The sequence below is a fragment of the Lupinus angustifolius genome, chromosome LG06 (assembly GCF_001865875.1).
Source record: "Lupinus angustifolius cultivar Tanjil chromosome LG06, LupAngTanjil_v1.0, whole genome shotgun sequence".
NCBI classification, from domain to species: domain Eukaryota; kingdom Viridiplantae; phylum Streptophyta; class Magnoliopsida; order Fabales; family Fabaceae; genus Lupinus; species Lupinus angustifolius.
Window position 1 is genome coordinate 29,171,153 of NC_032014.1, and position 26,216 is coordinate 29,197,368.

General features: G+C 32.5%; 2 protein-coding genes across 3 annotated transcripts; one reads left to right on the plus strand and one right to left on the minus strand.

Moving 5' to 3' along the window:
- LOC109350742 (acidic mammalian chitinase-like) lies at positions 908 to 3,448 on the plus strand. The gene is made up of 3 exons (XM_019592030.1): positions 908 to 1,509; positions 1,968 to 2,559; positions 3,216 to 3,448. The coding sequence occupies exons 1-3, from the start codon at positions 946 to 948 to the stop codon at positions 3,236 to 3,238; spliced, it is 1,179 nt and encodes a 392-aa protein (XP_019447575.1). The 5' UTR covers positions 908 to 945; the 3' UTR covers positions 3,239 to 3,448.
- Positions 5,585 to 25,500, minus strand: LOC109350743 (CHD3-type chromatin-remodeling factor PICKLE-like). 2 transcript variants are annotated; one of them, XM_019592032.1, is made up of 31 exons: positions 25,379 to 25,500; positions 22,548 to 22,697; positions 21,464 to 21,601; positions 21,218 to 21,372; positions 20,293 to 20,454; positions 19,475 to 19,716; positions 19,277 to 19,372; positions 18,991 to 19,127; positions 18,699 to 18,911; positions 18,461 to 18,568; positions 17,440 to 17,520; positions 17,269 to 17,368; positions 16,362 to 16,504; positions 16,128 to 16,231; positions 15,720 to 15,858; positions 15,440 to 15,609; positions 12,414 to 12,480; positions 12,213 to 12,335; positions 11,441 to 11,550; positions 11,278 to 11,359; positions 10,300 to 10,500; positions 9,811 to 9,952; positions 9,614 to 9,719; positions 9,420 to 9,494; positions 9,107 to 9,168; positions 8,936 to 9,012; positions 8,068 to 8,198; positions 7,294 to 7,741; positions 6,269 to 6,398; positions 6,047 to 6,120; positions 5,585 to 5,958 (listed from the first exon to the last, which is right to left on the minus strand). In XM_019592032.1, the coding sequence occupies exons 2-31, from the start codon at positions 22,692 to 22,694 to the stop codon at positions 5,791 to 5,793; spliced, it is 4,131 nt and encodes a 1,376-aa protein (XP_019447577.1). In that variant the 5' UTR covers positions 22,695 to 22,697; positions 25,379 to 25,500; the 3' UTR covers positions 5,585 to 5,790. The 2 variants fall into 2 exon arrangements, with proteins under 2 accessions (XP_019447577.1, XP_019447576.1); XM_019592031.1 differs by lacking the exon at positions 25,379 to 25,500 and adding an exon at positions 25,199 to 25,339 and having other exon boundaries at positions 17,470 to 17,520.

Consider the following 26,216-nt stretch of genomic DNA (forward strand, 5'->3'; position numbering starts at 1 on the left):
TGTTGACCTTTCTTTATTCAATCGATCTACTCTTTGGTATTGGATTCTCTCGAAATATGAAATGATGATTTTTTAAATTATTTGATTTTAAAATAAATAATAATATGTAATAAGAGTATAATATATATTGTTAATGTAAAATTTATACACAGTCATTATATTATTTATAATTTATTTTAATTACTTTTTTGAAGAGTAATAAATGATTAAATATGAATAGTAGATGATATAATGACAATATATAAAACTCATACAATATTAGTCCATATATTTTTCTCCTATAATAATATCTTAATCAACTTAGATTAGTCGTTGAATCAATATGTATGACTATATTCTATTGTCAAAAGTTCCTCCCTATATCAAAATTAAGAAAAACATAGGCATATAGAAAATTATTTTTTTCTCTTAAGAAATAGATTAACATATGAAAGTTTGAAATGCCATAAAGGAGGCCATTTATCACTTGCATAAGGAACATATTAAGGCTAAACCTCATGGCGCCTACCTTTGTCTTTCCAGAGGTTTTGACTTATATATTAAATAGAGGTTAACATGTCAAACTTTGTTTCTATATGTTCGAATTAAAAACTTGTGTGGAGACGAAACCACGTAGAGATAACTAATAAGATCTTGACAACATATTAATATTTTAATTTTAATTAAATTTAATCTTAAATATTAGCGACAAAAACCATAAAATATAATTATATTCAAATATGATGTGTTACATAAGTTTCTTTACAAGTTTTTCTATGTTCGAATTCATTTCAATTTTCATGTATTAAATATGCCTAGTGGAAGTGTCAAACCCACTCTTCGCTAGAATTTGAAAACAACCGTTCAATGGAATGAATAGTATTTATAGAAAAAATCATTTTCCTAATATAAATAAACCCTTAATGAAACTCAAGAGTTGCTATATATACATCCACTACCTCTTGGATGCATTCACTAGCTCTTAAAACCAACATGGCCATTCATAGATTCATGATCACACACATTTTGATTTTGATAATGAGTTTCAACTCTCATGCAATAATTGGATCTTCTAAGGTAATATATCCAAAATCACACAAAGGAGGAAGTGTTAGAAGTGCTTATTGGCCTTCGGGTGATGACTTCTCACCTTCTTCCATTGAAACAAAATATTTTACCCATATATATTACGCTTTTGTCGAGCTTGAACCGGATTCATTCAAGCTCGACATAACCGACTCTGATAAAAAATGGATACAAGAGTTTATCGGCGGACTTCATAATCGTCACCCGCCGGTGAAAACTATATTATCCATTGGAGGAGGAGGTAGCAACTCCACTTTGTTTTCTATCATGGCTAGCACCAAGCAAAATAGAGAAAATTTCATAAACTCTACTATCCAAGTGGCACACAAATATGGCTTCAATGGTCTTGACTTGGATTGGGAGTTTCCAGAAGATGAAAAAGACATGGCCAACCTTGGTATCTTGTTCAAGGAATGGCACCAAGCTTTTGTTTTGGATGCTCAGGTAAGTAATTATATTGTTATACTAGTTTCTATGTCATTCTTCAATTAATAAATATAAGAAGAATTCTATTATTTGTAAGTTACACTTTCAATATTCTAACTTTGCATTCTATTATTTGTAAGTGTAATATTTATGCACTGACACTTTAAAGATTATATTTATGCATCATTCATTTGAATTATAGAGTCAAATAATAATTGAAAATGAATGGTAGATGATGTAGTAAAAAACTCTTACACTATCAGCATATATACTTTTTCTTGTATTAGTGGGGCATTAGACATGGACCAAGTTGATTGAAAATATACAAAATCAAGTGTCAAATAGGCATTTTTATAATGTTAGGAATAAAAAAAATTGATGATATTAATCCATGGACCTAATTGATTGAAGATATCTCTATTTGAATTGTGAAATTTGTTGTAAAAAAATGATGAGATAAAAATTTTCATACTCAGGTTCACAGGACACAACGTTTGCTTTTGACTGCTGCAGTTTATTATGCCAACACAATAAAGATTATAGGTAATGGGCCAAGATCATACCCAGCCCAAGCCATTAGTGAGTATTTGGATTGGGCTAGCCCAATGTGCTTTGATTATCATGGTTCATGGGACAATTTTACTGGCTTTAATGCTGCATTATATGATCCAAATTCTAACATAAGTACCCATTATGGAATCGGATCTTGGATCAAATCCGGTGTTCCGCCCACAAAGCTGGTAATGGGGTTATCGTTATATGGGCGGACATGGAAACTCCAAGATCCAAATAATCACGGGGTTGGAGCACTAGCGGTTGGTCCAGCCACCGATACGGAAGGAACTTTAGACTATGATGAGATTTTGAAGTTTAATGAAGAGAATGGTGCACATGTAGTGTATGATGAGTTAAATGTGTCTTACTATTCTTATGTGGATACTACTTGGATTAGCTATGATGATGGACCTTCAATAACAAAGAAGGTTCAATTCATTCGACTAAGGGGCTTGAAAGGTTATTTCTTTTGGGCTCTTGGAAAGGACAAGGATTGGACAATCTCAAAACAAGGTACCCCATCAATGGCTCTTCTAGTTTCAGACTTTTTTTTAAATATTTTTTATATTTAATTAAGGGTATTCCTTCATTCTATAGGTAAATAACTAATCTCTTTTATATATATGATTGTTTTGTTTTTCATAGAGATTGAACATTTGACCTTATACCACTAAATTAACACCTAATTGATCTTTTAATTCTTTAAAAAAAATTACAATTTTTTTCTACTTTTACTTATGTATGATAATTATCCGTCAATTTTTTCTAGGCAGTTTAATTCCATGTGTTTTTCAAGTAGGGATCCTTTCCATTACCTGAGAGAAAAGTGATCTTTATACATTTAGTTTTAGGATAAAAGTGTTATTGCAAGTGTAAACAAAATGATATAATTATCCTTTTATCTTATTTTTTGTTTTATTTTGTATAACACTTCTTTCTCTATTATTGGAGAAGAATCTCACTCGTGTTTTTTCAGGTTATGTAACATGAGGATGAATTTCACATAATTTAAGTTCTTAATGTTGCATACCAGAATAAGTCTAGTAACTAAAAGTCAGATGATAATTTCGCACACAATCAAAAGTAGAAGAACAAAAATGTTGATTTAAGATTAATATATTTATTTTGATTGTGATTGTGATATTTGTTTGTATTTTATTTTTTGGCAGCTTCCAATGCATTGGGACAGTGACAGTTATACGGAGTTGATTCATATTATAGCTAATAAAGATAGAGTGATTTTTCTGAAATTATTAGCTAGAATTCATGTAATCCTAAAACACCCTTGAATACAATTATAGTGGCAGTTATCAGTGACATATGCTCCAATACTTTCATTATCCTTATATATATAATACAAATTAATAATACTTTTAAGTTTCAACTAAACCTTCGTGCATTGTTAGTCAATTCTATGAACAAAAACAAATGCAATCGTTAGTCAAATAAAACCAAGCTTCAACTTATTTTTACCACCAACCCAAATTAGATTCAAAATGAGAATATGTTGTATAAAGTATAAACTAACAAAATTAGCAAGGTAAACATAATGAGAAAATGTTATTTAACAAGAAAATTCTAAGTATGGGTATTTACATGGATAACAATCAAAAAATATTCTTCTTGTCACAAAAGAGTTATATTGAGAATGTGTTATCTTGGTTTGGGATGTCTAATCCTAAACATTTGAGCATTCCCACAAGAGGGAAACTTTTTTACAGTGCTGATAGTTAGAATACATGACAAAGGTGACATATGTGGGAAAATTTACTTGAGAGGACTAATTTGATTACTTTATTACATAAAAAAGGAACACGACTTAAAAAAATAAATATAATAAAAAGTAAAATCATGGATTATAACCACGAGTTTTAAAATAGTAAAATTAGTCTTCATTCATATATGTCAATAAGCTTTATATAAAAGTGGTGCATATGAAATAGGATTTATATAAAAGTGCACTATATTAGTAATAAACCAAAAACATAATAAAATAGTCAAACTATTTCTCTAATGTTAAATTTCCAACATATGTGAGTCATGTCGAAAGTTTGATGTATGACATGGTGTGAAACAAGGTAGACAGTGAATAGGATATATTGAATTTGAGGGTTGATAATGATGTTGTGTTTATCTATGGAGGTGACAATAGTTATTATTGGTAAGTGGTTATTTACTAGAGAGGGTTTGTGACTGATTATGCATTCAAAGTTCAAAGTTCAGTGATGAGTTGGAAGGTAAGAGTAGAACCTTTACTTGCATTGTGTACTACATAGGCTAAGTATATGAACTTAGCAGAACATTGTAAGGAAAATATTTGGTTAAAGGGCATGATTACCATATTTAGTCACAATTCTCCAATATTCTAGTGAACGCAACATAATCACAATTAACTAGAGGAGTGTTTTACGTAGCACTTCCAAAGATGAAACAAGTTAATTTCAAGATGCACCTACAAATGTTGCAAAAACTTAATTTCTACAGTCATATACTCTAATTGGCTAGAGAGATCAGATTTCAATTTTGTAGAATTCAACATTCAGGATAAATGGGAACTCATACATGTTAAAATTTGGTTATCTCTAACACGAAAATGCGAGTATTCTCATTTGTCTTATTTTGAATAGATTTCAAATCTTTTTTATACTGTGAAATTTTACTGCAATGATGTAAAGTGAGCGTGCATTTAATTTTATGTTTTAAAAAGCTTTGTAATTGGATTATAATACTTGTAATTTCATTAATAAAATTGTTGTCTTTCAAAAAATGGGTTTTGGAAATTAATTTTGGGCTTTATTTTAGGTTTGGGTGAATATTTTGATCCCCTAAAAATCAGTTGAAAACGTTAATGATTAAAAAGCATATGATAAAATTGTGACATAAGAACTTTTATATTGTCTAAAACAAATTTCATAGTGGTTTGGTATTATAAAGACTCATTGCATTCACATGTAGGCCAAAAGGTAAATGTTTAATTCCTCAAAATAACATTTATTAGAAAGGTCAATGATGAATCCCAAAAAAAGATTAGTTCCTGCCTCATAGGGTGAAGGGATACTTTAGTCACACTAAAAATATTTTCCTAGAGTACAAAAGGTTGCAAACAGTTTGTTAGAGAATAGAACAGTTTGTTTGGGAGTTATATTTTGGGGAAGTACATCTTCTGTCCCATAATGAGTATCATTTCATGTGTCATAAGCTATGACTGGTCAGAAAATACTTAAAAAATTAAAAAAAAATTAAATATATTTTCAATCAATCAGAAATAGCACACGGAGCGGTACTCATTGTGGGACAGCAGATACGCACCCGTATTTTGGAGGGGAATGAAGAAAAATGGGAGGCTTGAGTCATAAAATACACCTGTGAGAGACTCCCAAACCTTCTCTTTCTCTCCATTTCCCTTCAAAATCCATCCCCCAATCAAACCTTAAAGAGAAATTTCATCACGTATCTTAGCCCACTCTGAATTAAGATAAAGTGCTTCAGAATCTACACAATGTAATAACTAAATATTTCATCAAACAGTTCAACAACATTAAAAAAATGAAACCACTACCAGCAAAAAACAACATCTCCGATGAATCTTGAAGCAAATTTTGTAAATACTGCATATACTACAGTATATTTTCTTTTTAACATATGTTCCTTTATAATAAGTAATGAAAAGTTGATTGAGTCTAATACTATATATGCTATAAATTGATGTTTGGTCCTAACTCTTGTACCAAGATGGAGTTTGTTTCAGACACCATTACCAGGATTCTCTGCAATAGGTGTTAGTATTCTTTTGACATCTTCACAAATAGTTTCAAGTTGATGCAAGTTCTTCATAACATTGACTTCTGTTGGATCTCTAGCCAAATATGCTTGAGCTATATCCATGGTGCTTCCATTCACTACCTTACACATCTGCAAATAATACAGAGGGAAATTTATGTAGTTGATAAAGATACTTGCTATAAAACTTTTTCCCACCTATCATTAAAAGCATTTTTACCTTGTTGTAATTATGAACTAATTCCGACCGGTTTGGACCATAATCACCAGCAGCAAAAGAAAAATCTTCAGAAGCTGCAGAAAATGGATGAACTAAACTAAGTCTTCGATTTGAGTATGCAGATAAGCAAAAGAAACATGTAAGAAAAGGTCTTCAAAGAAACAAAGAATGATGGGGTTAAAATAAAGTACATAATGACAAAAGTGGTGGATAGTATGATACCTATTGATTCTACTTGAGGAAGTTGATCAATCATTTTGGTCAAAGTATCCCCCGATGTATAACTTGGTAAATTAGTAGTCATAGGTTCACTTTTATGTTCTTCATTGGTCACAGTTGCATTTGGATCACTCTGCAGGGAAAGATCAGACAGAGATATAGTGAAAGCAAGCATAATCATAGCTACGATAAAGGATGTGAAACCAAAGATACTAATTGATGGCAAGAATTGAAAATAAAAACAAAAAAAATAATTCAAGCTACAAGTATAATAGTTAAAGAAGATATACATGAATAACAGGAAGGATGCCACATGATGCCTCTGGCAAAAAACAACACATGTGAACAATAATGATTCAGAAATGATTTAAAACAGCTCATAACTAATATCTGATACTGTGATTCTGTGAACACCCATAGGGGTACCAAATTGTGGCCTACCCCATTCCATGATTCATGCATGACAAGAAAATGATCACTAATAACTGGAGTCTGATGTCTAGAAAATTTCATTCGACTAAAGGAGGGAGAAACGGTTTCAAGAAAATAGTTTCCCTGGTATCCACGAATTGGGTATATGTTAAATATATGCAGGGAGTTCACTTACAATCCAAATTATGTCATTGAATCAGTCTATAGACTATAGCTCCATCTTTGAACTTCACATAAGGATAAGCTTTGCAAATTTAGAATATGCATTTCAGCATCTTCAAGAGGCATTGTGTTTGCCCTGCCACTCACTCTGGTATACTTTCTATACTAATTTTCATCCCCAAACCCAACCATAACAGCCATTTTATTTTATTATTTTGCTTCGTCTAAGTCATGCTGCAAGGCAAAATCCTAGCACTATTAAACTATACTAACCTTTCGGTTGAGTGATAGTATCTAACAAATGGAAACTTAGGATATGAAAATAGCATCTATGATAAATTAATGTTTGAACTTGAATCTTATGCACATTCCAATGAGAGAGAAACTTAAGTATTAAACAAATTTTGTGTGCCAAGAAGCATTAATACACTTACAAAGTATTCTTTCTGATACTCGGCATTGACACCTTTCTCCAAGAGTTGAACCCTCCTTTTTACAAACTCAATCTGTTTTCTCTGCATGTCTCTATATTGATATAACATTGAGGTCTCTTGCAATAACTGTGTTTGGTTCTTAGTACCACCAGAACCTTGTGCACCATCAGCTGCTATGCCACTCTCACCATTTTCCCTAGATTGGTTGTAGGTAGAATCCGCATTTGTTATATTTGCACCATCAGCTGCTATGTCACCTTGACCATTTTCCCTAGATTGATTGCCGGAAGATTCCAAATTTATCACATTTGTATTATTTTGCACTTGAGCACCAACTTGTCCAGGAACAGGTATCTTTACTATAGGAATATTCATCTCCTGACAGATAACCTCCTGAATCTTCAGACTCTTATCATCAACAATAGCTTGCCACCTTCCATACCCGTGCCTTAATAGGAAAAAATAAAGTAAAAGGATTATATCAAGAAAATAACCCACAAAGGTAATGATGCAGCTAACTAACAACAGTGAAGATCTGTCTTTCATAAATCATATAGAATGAAAGAGAAAATTTAACATGCAAACACATCTTGAGTATATGTGTGTGATGTGTATAATTGTTTATGATATTGAAGCCCAGCATTGTTTAAAGGTTAATAATAATGTGGTTAAAACATAATATTTGTTCAAACTTGCACCATTTAAATGGATGATTTTTCACATGAGGCTGACTATGAATAAATGATAGCTGAAATTATCAATTAAAAGACATACTTCAACACAGCCTGCAGTAACATTACATCATGCTTCTCCTTCCATGTCTTTACACACTTCAAACCTGGATAGCGTGCTACGATGTCATCTGAAAAGAGTGGAGTTCCAGGATTTTCTGAGGCATACTTCACCTGTAATTCAACATGCCACAAGGAAGAAAACACATTCATCAACTAGAAGATAAATTAACTTACAAACTCATACTCAGCAGAAAGAATATGAAAAATGAAAAGAGAAAAAGCATTAAACTTAGATTCATAAGACAGTTTCATTTTGCTTCAAGAAAACCACAGAATTATATGTAACATCAAAATTGTGGATTTCCATGAGCAAATGAGTTTTAATGGATAATTTTTCACATATTCCTCTCAAAAGGCATGCATTGTAGCACCGGTTCTTGTAATAAATGCATGCTTTTTGCAGGTGATACTGTTATAGTTGGAGACTCAAGAGAGGAAGGAGAAGTTTTATCGCACAACTTTAAGGCCCGCTACGTTATATGGGACTAAAAGTTGGGCAATAAAATACTAACAAGAGAATAAACCTCATGTAACAGATATGAGAATATTACGTTAGATGAATGGACACACTAGACAAGATATGATTAGAAAATAGAAATGAATGCATTAGAAAGAAAGTTGGAGTAGCTCCTATTGTAGAAAAGATGGTAGATTAAGTGAATGCATTAGGAACAATTCGCCACTCAAGCGGTTAATTATGTGACTAAGTCATTCAGTGGTTACTCATTAAGCACTCTATGAACAATGGTAACTAGTTAATTACTTATTTGTCTCTGAAGTGTAAAAATTTTAAAACAAGAACTCCTGCCTAGAAATTAAAATAAAGTATATTTATTTGGAGAACTTACTTTCTCCCTTATCAAAAGCAGAACTGCAATCCTAACAAGTATATCAGGTATTCGAAGTCCTTCTTTTGGAACACCATCTATAAACACGTTATTAAGAGATGAGAATAAATAAACTGAAAATATATGGGGAAAGATATTGAGAGAAAATGTAACAGCATAAGAATCCATTACCTGAGAAAGTTGGGGAATCAGTTATATCATCAGCAATATGAGACAAGAAAAGGGTTCCGTAACTGGTAAGAAGATTACTAAACAATGATTAAAAGTATACTATACAGTAAAAATTATTATATAATAGATTGTATTTGTCTATTTTGACACTTGTGTAGGCCAAGTTTTTAACCTTAATATTTTTATAGTAAGCTTTTTACTTTGTACAAATACTTCATTTTTCAAACAATACACATATCCTAGAAAATATAAAAGCTCATGACTCGAAAGACATGCATATACTTAAAATTAACGAAAAAAGTCAGGTTGTTACTCTCTGATTTCTTCATAACTCTTCTGTTTCATGCGAGAAGTAAACTCTTTCCAATCATAATCACCTACCCCAAACCTGTAATTGACACACCAAATGAGATAAACTGCAGAAATTTCCATGCAAAATCCTTTCTTCAATACGTACAATAAGGAAGAAAGCAGATATGACCATAATAAATCAACAACTAGTTTAACCTCATCAAAATTTGAACAAAAGCAGCCCTGTGATTTTGATTAAAACCAAGTACTCTGAGTGATCTTCCTTCACCTTCCATTAAAGGAAGTGGCTCTGAGCTATTTGCTGTTAATAAAAAAGCAAAATTAACACTAAAGCCAGCTAATTTAAGCCCATCATTATTGTTAAATTACTCAAAGTAATTACGGACATGTACCATGAACTTTCCTCTTGTGAGGCCTTCTAGCAGAAACTGTTCCAGTTGAATTTGAAGAGTCATCACTAAGATCCGGATCCGCTTCATAATTGTCATCTTCACCATCAGAGCTTACATCTTCAGGAGCAGCAAAATCATCCCCCTTAAAAGAAACCAACAGGAAAATTAGGGAAATACCACATTAACAAAAACACATAATCAAAATGGGAAAAAAGAACCACATGCAAACACATACACAAACACACACTTTCATGTACCAGAATCCTACATGTCATCCTTCGGTATATAAATTATAGATAAGCAGCACAGGCTAAGTAAAATGAACAAGTTCTATATGACCATAATAAGATAAAAATCAACATTAGATCACAAACAAACAAAAAATGCTTTGGCACAGTTAATTGTAATCACAATCAAACACACTATAATCAAGAAAACCCAATAGTCTTTCCACAATTAAATAGCATAACCACCACCACACTGACATACCTGCCATTTATTGCGGCTTCGCTTCCCTTTTCCCAAGGCATTAAGCTCATCCACTTTATGCTCTTGATATTTGTCTCCTAACAACTCTTCCCAGTAATTTGCTCTTGTAGAGCTGCTCGCTGAAGATTTATTCTCCATTTCTCTTTTTCGGGCCTCCTCTTTTGCAGCCTCAACTTCATCAATGTACTCGAAATTCGCCACCTTGAACATATAATCCATTTAGTCAATGAAAAGCAAAGAACCAAACAGTAACCCAAATGAAGAAAAAAAAGATTGTGCAGTTATTTGTACTATAAAGGAAAATTGATATTAATAGATGAATGATGGAAAACAAAAGAGATAGAGTGCCCCCGCCCTAGAGCACATTGGATGGAATACGATCAACTTATAAGGCTAAAAGCATCCCTCGCCCCTAGAGCTAGCTTTTGGGGTTGAGTTAGGCCTAACCAATTTAACAGATAGTTTATTATCTCTAACAATCAGTATAATGCATGCACTTCAGGATGAGGATGCATAAAACAATAATTCACTGGAACCTCATACGACATTGCATGGATGCCAGAAACTCCCACCCAAAGGCAAACATAGATATACTCATATACAGAACATTCAATGAAGTTAAACAATCATGCCCAGTGGTTCATAATAGTAGTGTTCGGATATTTAATATAAACATTTGTGAAGAGAAAGTAAACAAGGTGAATGTGAAATCTTAACTATATGGACAATATACTAAACTTTTTATGCAGGCATAGCCCACTACAATTTTCTTTTCATTGACTTCAGTATATCCATGTGTGCCTACATATGTCTGTAGACATATACAGCCCTCAAATGACAAACAATGTAGAAGAAATGAAGTAAAGCCTAACTTGGCACCAACCAAAGTGGAACAATCAAAATGGCATAGACTACTATTATGAACCAATCAAAATGGGAGCACAAAAAGTAAATGTGTAATTATTTGATAGAGCCAACCTTAAAGGCCTTCAAAAATCCATTTTCATCTTCATTGTCCAAATTAGCCTCTTCTTGTCCAACTTGATCACGATCCAGCAATCTATTACGTAGAAATGTGCATGAAATAAAATTCTCAAGCATAATCATATTTTGTTCTAGAGGCGTAAAAGTAGTTGATTACCTGTCTATGGCAGCATCATCGTAATGAATTTGGCGAGATTTGCCTGCCTCATCATTCTCATCAGCAAATAACTCCTTTGAACCATAGCTTATGATATCGTTCAACTCTTCCTACACAGAATTAATAATAAAATATTACTGTCAACTCTTCAATGATACTATGTTTAATTGGATATAGTCAATTTCATTATTAAAAACTTGAAATACCTAACATCTGATATTTTAGAATATAAATATAGATATTGAACAAAATGGCATGTCACATCTCAGACTCATATCAAATACAAAAAGATATGGAAAGAAACTCTCCTTAAACTCGCATACTTTTCATGTCCCTTCCCCTTCATTTTCTTTTTATTCCTTTCACTCCCTTCCCACCGAATTCTCAAACATACCATTAGATGAAAAATTAATCAGTATTCCAGTTCTAACATATTGAAAATAACGAGTTGGCCATATTGTTACTGGAAGGTAAAATAAACAAGGCAGTGAACAGTAACAATGACATATAATGAGCATACATGAATATTCATTTGAGAAAAGAAGATATTTCTGATATTCCTAAGACCAATGCTAAACTAGTCAGCATCCATTTAACATCTAGTTTCAACAATCTTGTCATTTCCGTGCTTAAAAATAAATAAATAAATAAATAAAGCAAGAAGATAGAACATGATCATTTTGAATTACATAGAAGTGATATTGGCAATGAGCCTGAAAAAGGTTTCATTGGTTTTCACATCAGCCTTTATTTTTAGAAAATAACAACTTACCTGGTTAATATTTTGAGCCTTTAGCTTTCCTACTACTAGGTGTTCTAACACCATTTTCTTCTTTGTCAACTGCATCATCCTTTCCTCAATTGTTCCTCTTGTTATTAGCCTAAATATCATCACCTGTGACACAAGAACTTCTATAACATTTCAAGTTAACAACAATAATAAATTATGTATTAATGAAAAATTAGTTCCAACCTTGTTAGTCTGTCCAAGTCGATGAGCTCTAGCCATAGCTTGTAGATCAGCATGTGGATTCCAATCACTATACAGTGATGGTTTAATCAAATTATAGTTGGAAAACATTGTAATAAATTAGACAACAACACAAAAATATTAAATCTTTCAGTATCATATTGATTGTCAGTGTTGAATTGCAGGATTTTAAGTAAGGGAGGAGGAAATAGGGAATAGAGACTTAGAATAATATGAAATTGAAACTAATCTGATGTGATGATGATGTGATGCAAGAAAAAACCCTATGATTCAAATTTATACTAAAAGTAAAACCTAATCCTAATTACACATGGAAACAAACAGGGAATATAAATAGGGAATAAATCCTATGAGATCGATCATGGAGATACTTTTATATATCTACGAAATTATGAGATATACTCCAGGTATTCTATCAGTCATCAAAAGAAGAACTATACTGAAGTTACTGCTATTTTTCATATTACATGAATGAGTATAAGTCGCCAAAGTAATGTAAATTGTATAGATCAACTACACAAAAATGAGCCAAAAGAAAAAACGTCATGCAAACCACTTTATGAAATCATTCCAGGTGCTTATCAAGTGAAGTAGAGTAATATCTCGAGCATAAATTACCTTGGGTCACATCATATTCATAATTATTGAAATTGTTGATAATTAGAAGATTCTTGAGATTATTAGAGAATAATGTACATTGTAATAAAGGATAGTATAGAATGAAATAAAGGATAGGTATTAGTTATTTTTTTATAAAGTTAGTTAGACTTGGTTATAGCTCACTGTGCAAGCTATCCAGTCTACTCTAACTATAAATACATTTTCCCTTACTTCTGTAACTAACGATTCATTAATAATATTTTAGAGCATTCAGCTCCCTCTTTCTCTCTGCTTCTCTCTGCTTTATCTCTTTCTCCCTCTTCTTACATGGTATCATGCTGGTAGCCATGGCCACTGCCACTACTGGGATCTCACCACCACTTTCTCCTTCTCGTGTTTTACCATTACAATCTATTTCTCCTCCAATGGTGCTTCCTCTGCCTTCTATGAAGCTTGACAGAAAAGAGCTTTCGTGGCATCGGATGAAGAAATATCCAGCACATTTCGGCCTTTGGATCATGAATCAAGGTGAGAGTTCGAATCATACTGAATATAAGTTGTTTTGCAGTTCAGGGTGACTCAACAAGCCTCATCTTTCGTAGCCATTGTGACTTACACTAGTAACTCTACGGCTTGTGTCTCTCAATCATTTCCTATCGAATCATGGATATTGGATTTTGGTGTTTTGGATCATACTGTAGGTGGCCTATCTCTTTTCTTACAATTATCACATACCATAATACCACACTATATCACCCTTGCCAATGGCTCAAAAGTCAAGGCTAGTGCATTTGGTCAAACCACATTCTTTTTTTTCTTATATTTAAACTCTGTTTTACTCATACCTGACTGCCCATTTAATCTAGTATCTGATGGCCAACTCAGAAACCAGGACAGAAGTAATAGACAATTGACTGGCGAAGGAGTTGAACCACATGACGTATATGATATTCAACATCCTCCACCAATTGCCTACAACAATTCAGATTCCCTATGTCTCATTCACCATCACCTAGGTAATCCAAAGTATAAATAAATTGAAGGAAATAAGTCCCCATCTCTCTAATTTAAAGTCTTCAGCATGAGCCGTGCCATATTGGTAAGTATGTTCGAACTTTCTTTTTATAGGTATCCCATCGTCAACCAAATTCTCTTTTTGATTTAGTTTATTCAGATGTTTGGGGTTCTAGAAGCGCCAATTCTGTCTTAGGGTATAGGTACTTCGTTATTTTCATTAACGTTTTTTTATCAAGATGCACTTGGATTTATTTATGAAAAGAACGTTTGGTAATCTACTATTTTTCAAAATGTTTGTCACGAGATTCAAACTCAATTTGGTAAACCTATTCGTGGAAGTGCCAATGCAAACAAATATTTTTCTGCCCAGTTCAATAACTATGACTTCACATGGCATAATCCATCATTCTACTTGCTCTCGTACAGCTCAACAAATTGGTATTGTTGAATGAAAATATCATCACATAATTGAAATTACAAGAACACTTTTATTAAGTGCTAATGCACCTTTAAAATTTTGGGGTGATGCAGTTCTTACCGCTATTTTTGATAATCAGATAGCGTTACATATTGCCTCTAATACAGTAGTTCGTGAATGGACGAAGCACATAGAGATGGATTATCACTATATTCCCAAAAGGTTATTGCAAGGAGATCAATCCTTCATTCTTCAATTCCAAGGATCAATTACAAGATATCTTCACTAAGTCTCTCAGATGTCAAAGAATATCATATATGTGTGACAAGTTCGATGCATTAAACATATATGATCCAACATGAGGGGGAGTGTTGAAATAATTAGAAAATCTATATCTAATTAGGTTTAAATATATGATTATCAAACCATATCGTATACTTATTTGTCTAATTGTATTTTCCCTAAAATTAAGGGGTTTCATGTATATGTTTTTGTACTATAAATACAAAAGTCAGAGTGTATACAAATCACTCAAGCATTCAAAAAACCTATTAAGCTTTCGAGTACACCAACATTAATGCCATAAAAAGAAAACGAAACAAAGCAAGCAATAGCCATCACCAATAGCAATAAAGGAGGCATCATAAATTTCCCACATGACAATCACTCAGAAAATGGAACGACTATGGATGACTGGCTAGGCACCAAAAAACTAGTTGCGTACATCTATTTTCATTTGTTTTAGGCAGAAGGAAAAACAAATGCATAGCGGTTATAGTTGCCATGGTAGAAGCTGTAGAAATTGAGCAAAGATACTAACATAGCATAATATCAAACTACCTTTGACTTTTACTCATAAAAAACTTCCTACACTATAACTTTCATGTCTAATATTATTAAAATACATATCTTACTTGAAGTATTATCTTCGAAGAAAATGTAAGATAAAAAAGTGTGCAAATAAAAGGTTCACCTGTCATATATAATAACTGTGTCAGCTGTTGCAAGGTTTATCCCAATGCCACCAGCTCTAGTAGAAAGAAGAAAACAAAATCTTGTAGAATTTTTGGCATTAAATCTATCTATCCGTATTTGTCTTTCAGCTCCACCAACCTTGCCATCTATTCTTTCATAATACCAATTCTAGTATTTGAAAAGAAAAATGAAAAGCAAATTCAATGTCATATGGAAAAATTCAACTTTGTTCAGAAACATAAGGTCAATAACATTGAATAACAACCTCATAGGAATACCTTGTAAGAACAATAATCTTCAAGCAAGTCCAGCATGTGCTGAAATTGGGTATATACGAGGACTCTATGTCCTTGCTCTTTAAGCTTCGTCATTATCTTGTCCAACAATTGCAACTTACCCGAAGACTCCAGCAGCTGTCTGTCACATATAAATGACATGGAGAATAGCGCAACTCAATCAACATAGAGTAGCACAACAAACAACACAGTTGTAACTTGTATATGCCAAAGTATGCTACAATAATGCCTTTTGGCATAAGAAAACTAAATACTTCAAGTCAAATAAATTACAATTTTCAGTAGCCCATAAGAACAGAAACAAGATTTAGCACCACCTAACCAGAGCTACCAATATTTCTAATAGACAATCAAAATGGAATGCAGAGATAGTATAGCATATGAGCTTACTTGAATGCTTCTTCTGTATCGTCAAGATGTGGTTGAGCTCCTTCAAACATGTAGGGATGACAGCAGAGCTTACGCAGTTCCATAACAACATTAATGAGAGAAATCTGATTCAAAAACATAAAAACACATACCAATTGTACAGTCAATATACTTTGGTTCTTTCCTTATGAGTTATGAAGCTATGGTCCAGAATAGAACACAAAAATGTTCAGTCAGCTAAAGCATGGATCTTACTTGCGCGCCACCACGGCGAGTTAATATCTCATAATTACGAGTCAAAATTGCCTTATAATATTCTTTCTGCTTGCTGCTTAATTCAACACGTAAAATGAGTTCCTTTTTAGGAGGTAGTTCTGTCATGACATCTTTCTTCACTCCTGTAGGGGCATAAAAATTTTGAATCCACATTTCAGATATCCATATTAATTATTTACAACAAAATTACTGACTACTCAGTTTATTATAAAAACCATAGAATGATGAAGCCTCTGTCTGAGAGCCTTCATGAATGCCAAAATTACACCCAAAATATCTAATTATGAGAATCTATAGTTACTAGTGCACTTAATTTTAAAAAGGGAAGCCAAGCAATACAAGTAACCCTTCAATAATTAGACATCAATTTCTTTCTTCAAGAGAAGTCAATAATAGACTATAAAACACTTCTTGGACCAGTTCAAGTATAGATCATTCCCATAAAACCTAGAACTTCTACAAGGATTATCTACCATCCCTCAAGAGTGAATGGGGAGATCAAAATGTATACAACAGAAAGATTACTAAGGGTGAACAGCTTGAAGGACAATCAACAATTTGCAATATGACATACATAAGTCTTGAACAACCAAACAGTGCATCAGAAACAGCCAGTCAGATGCTTAATAAAAGAAAGTCTTTATTCTCGAAGTTCTGATAATTTTGAAGCACTGCAATTATTACAAAATCTGATAGTCAACACTAGCTAAAAATAGGTTCACCAACATCCCAGCAAGAAACATAGACGATGGCAATGCATAATTAGGTCATGAAATATCCTCAACTAACAGAACTGACACTATATAACAAATCTTGAGCATAAACAGTAATCCACACAAGTAAATGAGGTGAAAATATGTAATTTATTCAAGAATAAGATGCATACTTCGAAGGAGATGTGGGGCCAACATTTTATGAAGCCGCAAGACCTGTTCCTCTTGATTAATATCTTTAAACTCTTCCTGGAACTCCTCTAAACTTCCAAACTACCAGAAGCCAAACAGAGTCGTTAACATATTATTGACCTTCAAGAGCAATACATAACTTAAAATCATACTTTCTCTAATAATACAGTCCTCATACTAACCTTCCCAGCATCAAGAAAGTGCATAAGCATAAAAAGTTCGTCCAGATTGTTCTGAAATGTATCAGACAAGTTTACATAAGTACGTTTCTACTTACAAAATAGAAAATTCCACACATGCAACAAGGCTATATATAAATCAACATCATCAATTAGAAGGTGGGAAGCATACTCGACAAATCAGCAGGTAACTTTCAGATTAGCAGAAAATAAATATAAAAAGTAACTGTTCACCTTGGATAAATAGAGTTGCTAATCTAGAAGAAAAACTTAAATTAAATGCTCTACGTAATAATACTTTAATATGTGATCTTGTAAATTTGGGAAAAAGTAAAGATGTTTTAATACATCATTATAGGGAACAGAGCCAATTAGTGTTACAGAAACAAAGACGTCTGTCGAACATACATAAATAGAAATTTCTTCTAGATACAGAGTGGTGTATGTAAGTTGTGCTCTCATGATATTGGACAATCATTGGCGGAATTGACTTTTAATTAAATTGTATACTTTATCGTAGATTAATAAATGGTGTGAATCTAAAATTGCACCTTATGATGAAAAGCTCTCAATCTCTCTATTGAATACCCTTTAACAGTTACATTACATTCACATTAAATCAATAATAAAAATGAAAACATTGCAGTATATGAACAATCATCAGCCACACATTGTATTAAAGTAAAAGAAAAGAAAATTATATTTGATATCAAGCAAAAAATCATGTTGGACATATTAAACACCATTTAGACAATTGTTTCTTCAAAAAAATAAAATGTGCAGTTTAAGAAACAGCATCCCTCGAAAAAACTATATGACCCAATTTTGTAAGATAGAAATCTTAGTTCTAGTCACAAGACTCGACACAAACTTACCAGACAAACCCAGCCAGTAAACCAAAACAAAACAAGATTCAAATTAACCATTGATCAAAAATTAAGATGTCATCAAGCAGCAGATCAGCTATAGCATGATGCCACAATTTAAAATAAACCTGAAGAGGAGTTCCTGTCAAAAGCACCCGATGCCTTGTAGAATATTGCTTCAATGAAGAAAATAATTTGGAATCCTTGTTTTTAAGACGATGACCTTCATCCACTATCTGCATGTAGATATAGTTGTCAAGTTGTCATCATTATGCACATACAAATGACATTAGATGGTACATAGCTGAGGCAAGTGGCAAATAGTTTTTTCTTGTTCCATTACTAGAGTGGTGAGTAAAATATTACCATGCACTGCCACTTTATTGATTTCAATGATGCTGTATCAAGGTTAATCATCTCATAGGATGTCAAAAGGACATCAAACTTAACCCTGTCTTGCTTGCTTTTGTTAACTGTTTGTCCATATTTTGTTTTCTTGATCTTCTCCTGCTTCTTTGGAAAGTAAAACTCATACTGTCTTATAACAGAACGAGCTTGAGCAGATCCAAAATACATAACCTACAGAAATCAACATACAATCAAAAGGGTAGATACTAAATACAAAATGACAATATATATCAAAATCCAATATACATACAACATTCATTTGGGGTGCCCAAGTAGCAAATTCCCGTTCCCAGTTTCGCAAAGTTGAGAGTGGAGCAACCACTAGATGTGGAGAAATGTTCTCTTCAAGAAGGGATGCTAAGAAAGCAATACTTTGTATGGTTTTTCCTGAAGGTGAAAAACTCAGGTACTCAGCCATCAAGCTGACATTTCTGCTAGAAACTCTAAAATCTAAATCATGGAGGGTGAAGGAGAGACAGATAGTAGAGGGAGGAAATAACAGATAAAGCATAAAGAGAGAAACAGAGACTAAGTACCAAGTCCCATTTCATCAGCAAGTATAACATGAGTTTGCTTGGACCAAGAGAATCGTAAGAAGTTCAACCCTTCAAGCTGATACGGATGTAATGAACCTTCATTTACATGAATATGAAATCACGTTATCAAGATCATCCGAAGATAATGAATCAAATATAAAGCACACTATTGTCAAAGACATCAGTCAAAAAACATACCCCCTGAAAGAAACTCAGGGCTATGTTCAAACTGTTGAAATTCTTTCTGCTGCTTAAACTCAGCATCATCATTATCACTGCTTTTTTGCTTAGTAGAAGACTTTTTCCTTGACCTAGACTGAAATCTCTTGAATCTATCTATTTCCAGCTGAAATGCAGAGATATCTGACTCAAGCTCCCAATGGCATTCATCATATGCAAGCTCTTTCCACTTCACAAGATACTCCTTCTCCTCATTACCCCTGTACCATTAAACAACATATTCCATGAAAAAAAAATGCATTGGTTGACATATTCAGAGTAATGATACCATAAAATAATTCTGAATTTCCTAAGCTATCAGACAACATACTCAAGTGTCACCCTTCTATCACCAGTCAATGATAAAATAATAATAGAATTATCTATATTTGTTTTATGGGGAGAGTGTGAGGCTAAAATATTTGATTCATCCAAATAGAAGAGAAAGAGTGTGTATGAGGAGAAGCTGAGGGGGAAGTAATGAAAATAACAATTTTCTGCTGCCTGAAAATCTAACCATAATTATGAAATGGTCTAAAAACCATTCTACCACCCTCCTAAAAATGCCCCCAGGAGTTGTTTCTACTTTCTACCAATCACCAACAGACTCACATCCTAGCTTGATAATTTGCCAAAACCACAATTCTAGTTAACCCTTCCAGAAGCCACTCAACTTCTGGAACAAACAGATTTCAACTCAATCTGATGTTTAACATCGAGTCCAGTAATTAGAACATACTCATCACATGTTATTTTTACATACGGAAGAAGGAAGATAAATATCCAGATAGCTAAACCTGCAAGCAAGTATTCGATCAACCGTAGTCCATTCAGGTCGAATGGCAACAAAGTCTTCTTCAGAAGTATTCGCCGATGCCATTTGACGATGGAAGTTATTTATTTTGGTCTTTAGACGAGGATAATTCTTGAAAGCTTTCAGAAACTCTTCCTCTGGCACCCTACACAAAAGAAACATATAACTGATAAATGGACAAATATACTAACAGAAAAAGAATGCCGTTCTATATAATTCTATAAAACATATACTCTACAATCAAGATGGAAACTTTCCGGCTAAAAATCTATACTAATTGTTAGCGGTTGATGTTTTTGTGCTATGAATGGTAAAGGTTTTTCTAAAACACTTTTGAATGCTATTTTAAAGATATTTCTTTCCGTTTTACATAGAATTAAGGTTCTGCAGTTGCCACTGCATGGAACATGGGTAAATGATCCATCACTCTATGCACAGTAATTTTTCTAAATGTGCAGTACGTGCTTTCTTGGTTTTTGTTTAACATAATATTTTATACTTAATGTTCACTATTGTTTTTTAAATCTATATAAATTCTTAAAAAATAGCCTAAAATCTCAGTAGAAAATATGTCAATTTTTAGTCATTAATATTATATTATTTGCTATAATACAAAGATTTTTTTAAGATTCCTTTAAATATCAATTTCAAGATTTCTTTTATTCAATCACATTTATAAGATTTCAATTATGAATTCATAATGGTTTCATAAGTAATCCATGCAAAGCTTAAAAATGAAGCCTTGAATGCAAAAATTGAAAATGATACTCAAAGCTAAAAATTGCAAGTGATATAGTAATAGAAATAGAAAGAGATTGGTGAATGGAAAGTTGTCTATTATAAGCCATCGCAATAGGTTCACAAGACATAAAGTGAAGCTGGGACACAAGGAGTTTCCAACAACTTACCATCTGCAGTGCAAGTATGATAGTCCCTTCCACTTAACAAGATATTGTTTGACAAACTTCTGGCTTGGCCCCGATTTAGTGGCATCACTTTCACCAGCTACAGTAGGACAAGTCTCATATTCTAATATCTTATCAATATCGTTAAGTGGGCTAACCTGCAAAAAATAAAAACAGAAAATAAAAAGGGAAATTTATAAGTATGAAGCTATCACTAAAGCAGAACATCATCTAAAGTGTTGGACTTACACATTCGGGGCACTTCCAGTTGTCTGAAAGGGGTCTTTTAAATGGTTGAAGTATACAACGAGAATGGAAAGCATAAGTGCATGTTTCACAACTCACAAGATCTCCGCTTTCGCCACAAGCTTGACACGAATCCTCTTTCTATTAGGAAAGGAGACAATTATCAAAATGAGATAGGGGTAAAGAAAAGATGTGACAATTAATTGGAAAAGCACCAATACCAAACAAGAGAGTACGACACCAAAAGCCAGATACCAAACACTTGTGAATGAAAAATGGCAACCAGCTTAAAGAATGACTAATTATAATAACATTAGTGATGTGTGTATACAACAAAATGCCTCTATATTTTTTCTTTTGGATTAAAGAAAAAGGTTTATCAGAGAAGAGAAAGAGAGGAGTACAAGAACTGAGGATGAGATAACCTTGTTAGATAAATCAAAATAAAAAATCTGAATAAACAAGAACAACACATCAAGCATACAAGGTTTTCCATCTGTCCATACGTCCAACAAAGAAACTGATCTTAAATAACCCTAATCAAAAGATTAGAAGCTTCTTAACTCCTTTTAGACCTCTCAATATGCATGAGAAAAGGATCCAAACTTTTTGCGCAAACCCAAAATTCAAGCACCACAAACATTGAGCAGTTAAAGAAAATAAAATATTTTTCAAATGTTTATCAGAAAGGTTTAAATCTATGCTGCAAGTGTTCAGTATTGAATCTTTAGTATCAGCAATTATACATTCCATACCAAATTAAACAGTACTACATCAAAATGTTAAAGGAGAAATTTTCCTCCAGAACACTTGTCACCCAACCAATCAATGTTATTATGCCAAAAAAATTGTCCATGTCTTCAAATTTTATCAAGAACATGTCAACTTTGACTGACTGAAAATTCCAATGCATTTCATGAGTTACAGCAAAATAGTTTTAACTATTCATCACCCTCTGAGCAATTCCCTGAACATTACGATTTCAAAAGATGAAAGCAAAATTTGAGGGGGGAAAACAGAAAGAAACAAAATTCTGACTTAAATGAAATGAAAATAGTGAAGCAAAAAAGGGAAAAAGGTATCTTACCGCATCACTTCTGACTATCCTCTCAAACTTTTCCTGAGTTGTCCCATGTTTTTGAGGCAAAAAATCAGCATCATCATCTGACTCGTCTATATTATAGATTGGCTTGCGATCTGATCTTACACGAAGCCTCTCAGCTAAGCTACTCATATTCTGCCAAAAAGATAGAAATTCTCATGTAAGCAAGATGAGAAAACAATACATTGATTCCTATCAACCATACCCTTTGAACAAACCAATATTTATCCAAGGAAAAAAATTAATGTCAGAATAGGTTTGCATGTTGCCTCCAATATAAGTTTATAATCTGAAAAGAAGGGATCAAAGGGTGAGGAAGGGAGAACAGAGGGCAAGAATTGAGAAGCACTTGTTAACTATCAACCAACCTAATGAGGTCGGACTCCTAGTAGGGAGAGGTGTAGGGAATTTAAGCAATGGGGAAATAATGAATAACAACACCAACCAAGCCTTACTCCCACGAGGTAGGGTCAGCTACATGGACTGAACGACATCATAATGCTCTATCATATATCATGTACAATGACAAAACCACCATTTGATCTCTAAATCTTTCTTAATCATTTCATTTATGGTTTTTCTTGGCATCCCTCTGCCACTTGAAACTGGACTAACCACCATTTGATATTTTTGAATAGTAACAATAGGAATGATTATTAAGTATACTGGTATCTTTTTCCTATACAACTATAGTTTTAGATAAATTATTTAATATACTTGTCCATACCCTATCCTAAATTTAAAAAAATTGTGACATCACATATCATATTGGACAGGATACGTGAACAGGTAACTGTACAACGATGTTAAGTAATAATAATAATTTTGTGGAACATAGTATAAGTAAAACTTCCAGGTTTCCATAATTATCTCCAAATAGAACTGAGAAATTATTTCTTTTGCATTATAAAATATTATAATCCATTTGCTTTCAATAATTTCATTGATATCAATGTATGAATAGAAGAAATCAACAGGGAACAGTCATTTAGGATATCTAATAAAATAAGCTAAGCAGACATATAATTAATTCATGACTTCCATATCTGAATCAGTAACCAGGTTCAAGCTGCTCTACGTCAGAATGTCACATGACCATGTACGTCGAATTTATAAACTTCCTAACAATGGAAAATGGGCTATTCATTCTAGATACAAATAGCGTAAAAATGCCTAAGAAGAAACACAGCAGATTAAACCACATGTTAACCATAAGAAAGATGGGGTTGGGAATAATTAAAAATGTAAACATATATAAGTAAATACAGGCACAAGATAGATGCACAATTAGATACGCATAATTTCACAAATCTAAGTAGCGAAACAACAAAAATTGCTTTATTTTGACTTCAAGCCAACCCTAGGAACAAATCTTACAACAAAAACATGCTTATTACAAATAAACACCACGCCTGAATAAATGCAAATATACATATGTATACTTTCACAAACATAAATAACAAGGCAACCAAATTTTCTTCATTTTGACTTCAAACCAATCCAAGCAACAAATCTTAACACAAACAGCTCATCGCCAAAAATAAACACCACGGACAAGATAAATGCATGTTTAGATTTTTATACTTTCAGAAATGTAAATAACAAGACAACATAAATTTCCTCGTTTTGACTCCAAATCAACCCTAGCAACAAATCTCAACAGAAAACAGCTTATCCCCAAAAGTAAACATAGGACAGTCCAGTGCATGATGCTCCCACCTAGTGGGGACTAGGGAGGGTAGATGTACGTTATAGCCTTACCCTCATAAGAGAAGAGGTTGTTTCCAAGATTTGAACACGTGACCTCCAAGTCACAAGGCAAGCAACATCACTGTTGGACCGAGGCTCACCTTCCAAAAGATATGTATACTTTTAAAAAATTTATACATGAAAACAACGATTTTTTTCAATTTGATCTCAAAACAACCCTGGCAACAACCTTAAAACAGAAACAGCTTAATATAAATGCTCAATTAGATATGTTTACTTTTCACAGATGCAAAATATTCATTTTGATCTCAAATAACCCTAGCAACAAATATTAAACAGCTTATCCTAATAAAGAAGCAATGCAGAACTAGATATGTATGCTATTTTACAACTGAAAACTATTTATTTGATCTCGGATAAACCCTAGTAACACAAATCTTAAAACAAAAAACAGCTTATCCCAATAAATAAAGAATGCACAATTAGATCTGTATACTTTTTTTACAAGTGAAAACTATACATTCTGATCTCTTATAAACCCGAGCAACGAAACTCAGAACAGAACAGCATATGCAAAACAAATAAACACCACAAACACACACCATAAAGAATCATACCATTACAGAACATCAAAATCAACAATAACAAACTAAGAAGTTTTACCAACAAACATTAAACAGAACAATTCAATTCAAAATACCAAACAATGAATAAAGAAAAAAACATAATCAAAATTCAAATTCCACAACGGTCGGCAATCGAAATGGAATTGGAGACTATAAGAATCATAGTGAACATAGTTACTAGATTGTGATAAAATAAACCCTAGATGATGAGCAAAAGTCATGGATCATTTTGTCACAATGCTTTTTCTCCAAAAATCAACTCCAGATTGTAAGCTTATAACAAACAAATTGTAATCTTACTGAACAAGCACGATACTCAGCTGAAAATTCACAAATTCTCAACAAAAACCCTAGAATTCTGATCAAAACTGATAGATCAATTTTCAGCAACAAAAAGGTAGAAATTGAAAACGAAATCACAAGCATATAATAACAGTGAAATCTAGAGAGAGTTCAGTGTTGAAAGTAGAAAAAAGATACCGTAATTTTCGGAATGCGAAAGCTTCTGAATTTGGGGGAATGGAAGAAAGAAAAGCATAGAAATGAGTGAGAGAAATGTAAGAAATGAACATAACGGTTCAGAAGCGTGAGTTTATATAGTAGGGCTCAATATAATTATAGAAATAATTATTATAATAATAATAATAATAATAATAATATTTGATATTTTAGTATATACTTTTTATAAGACCATTTTTGAATAATCGAGGATAATATTTGATATTTTAGTATATACTTTTTATAAGCCCATTTTTGAATAATCGAGGAATGTATAAACATCATTAAATTTTTATTATTAGTTTACTAAAATAGTCATTTATTTATTGATTTAAGGAAATTAATTTCTTTTTAATTCAAATTATTTAAGTAAATAAGGAAATTTTAACAGTATAAATATAAGTAAAATTATAAAATTAGAGGTAAATAAATATATAAAACGTATAAATATATGGATGTAATATGTATACATTAACAGTGTCAATATTTTTTACGCTGTCAGTAAATTATTTACATTGATCTATTAACTATCATTAACTCTCTCATATAAAAGTAATACAAATCAATAGTGTATGATATATCTACAGTGTAAAAAATTTTACACCATCAGCACACAGATTTTAAACTCTAAATATATATAAACTTGATATATATATATATATATATATATATATAAATTTTACCTATATAAAAATACATGTTTTGAGTGGATTCTGGTTGGATTTGGGTTACCCAAAACTCAACGCATTTAAGAATTGTAGTATTTTTTCAACTAGGTTTAATTCAGGTTAGAATTTTGAATTTCGAGATTGGGTAACTA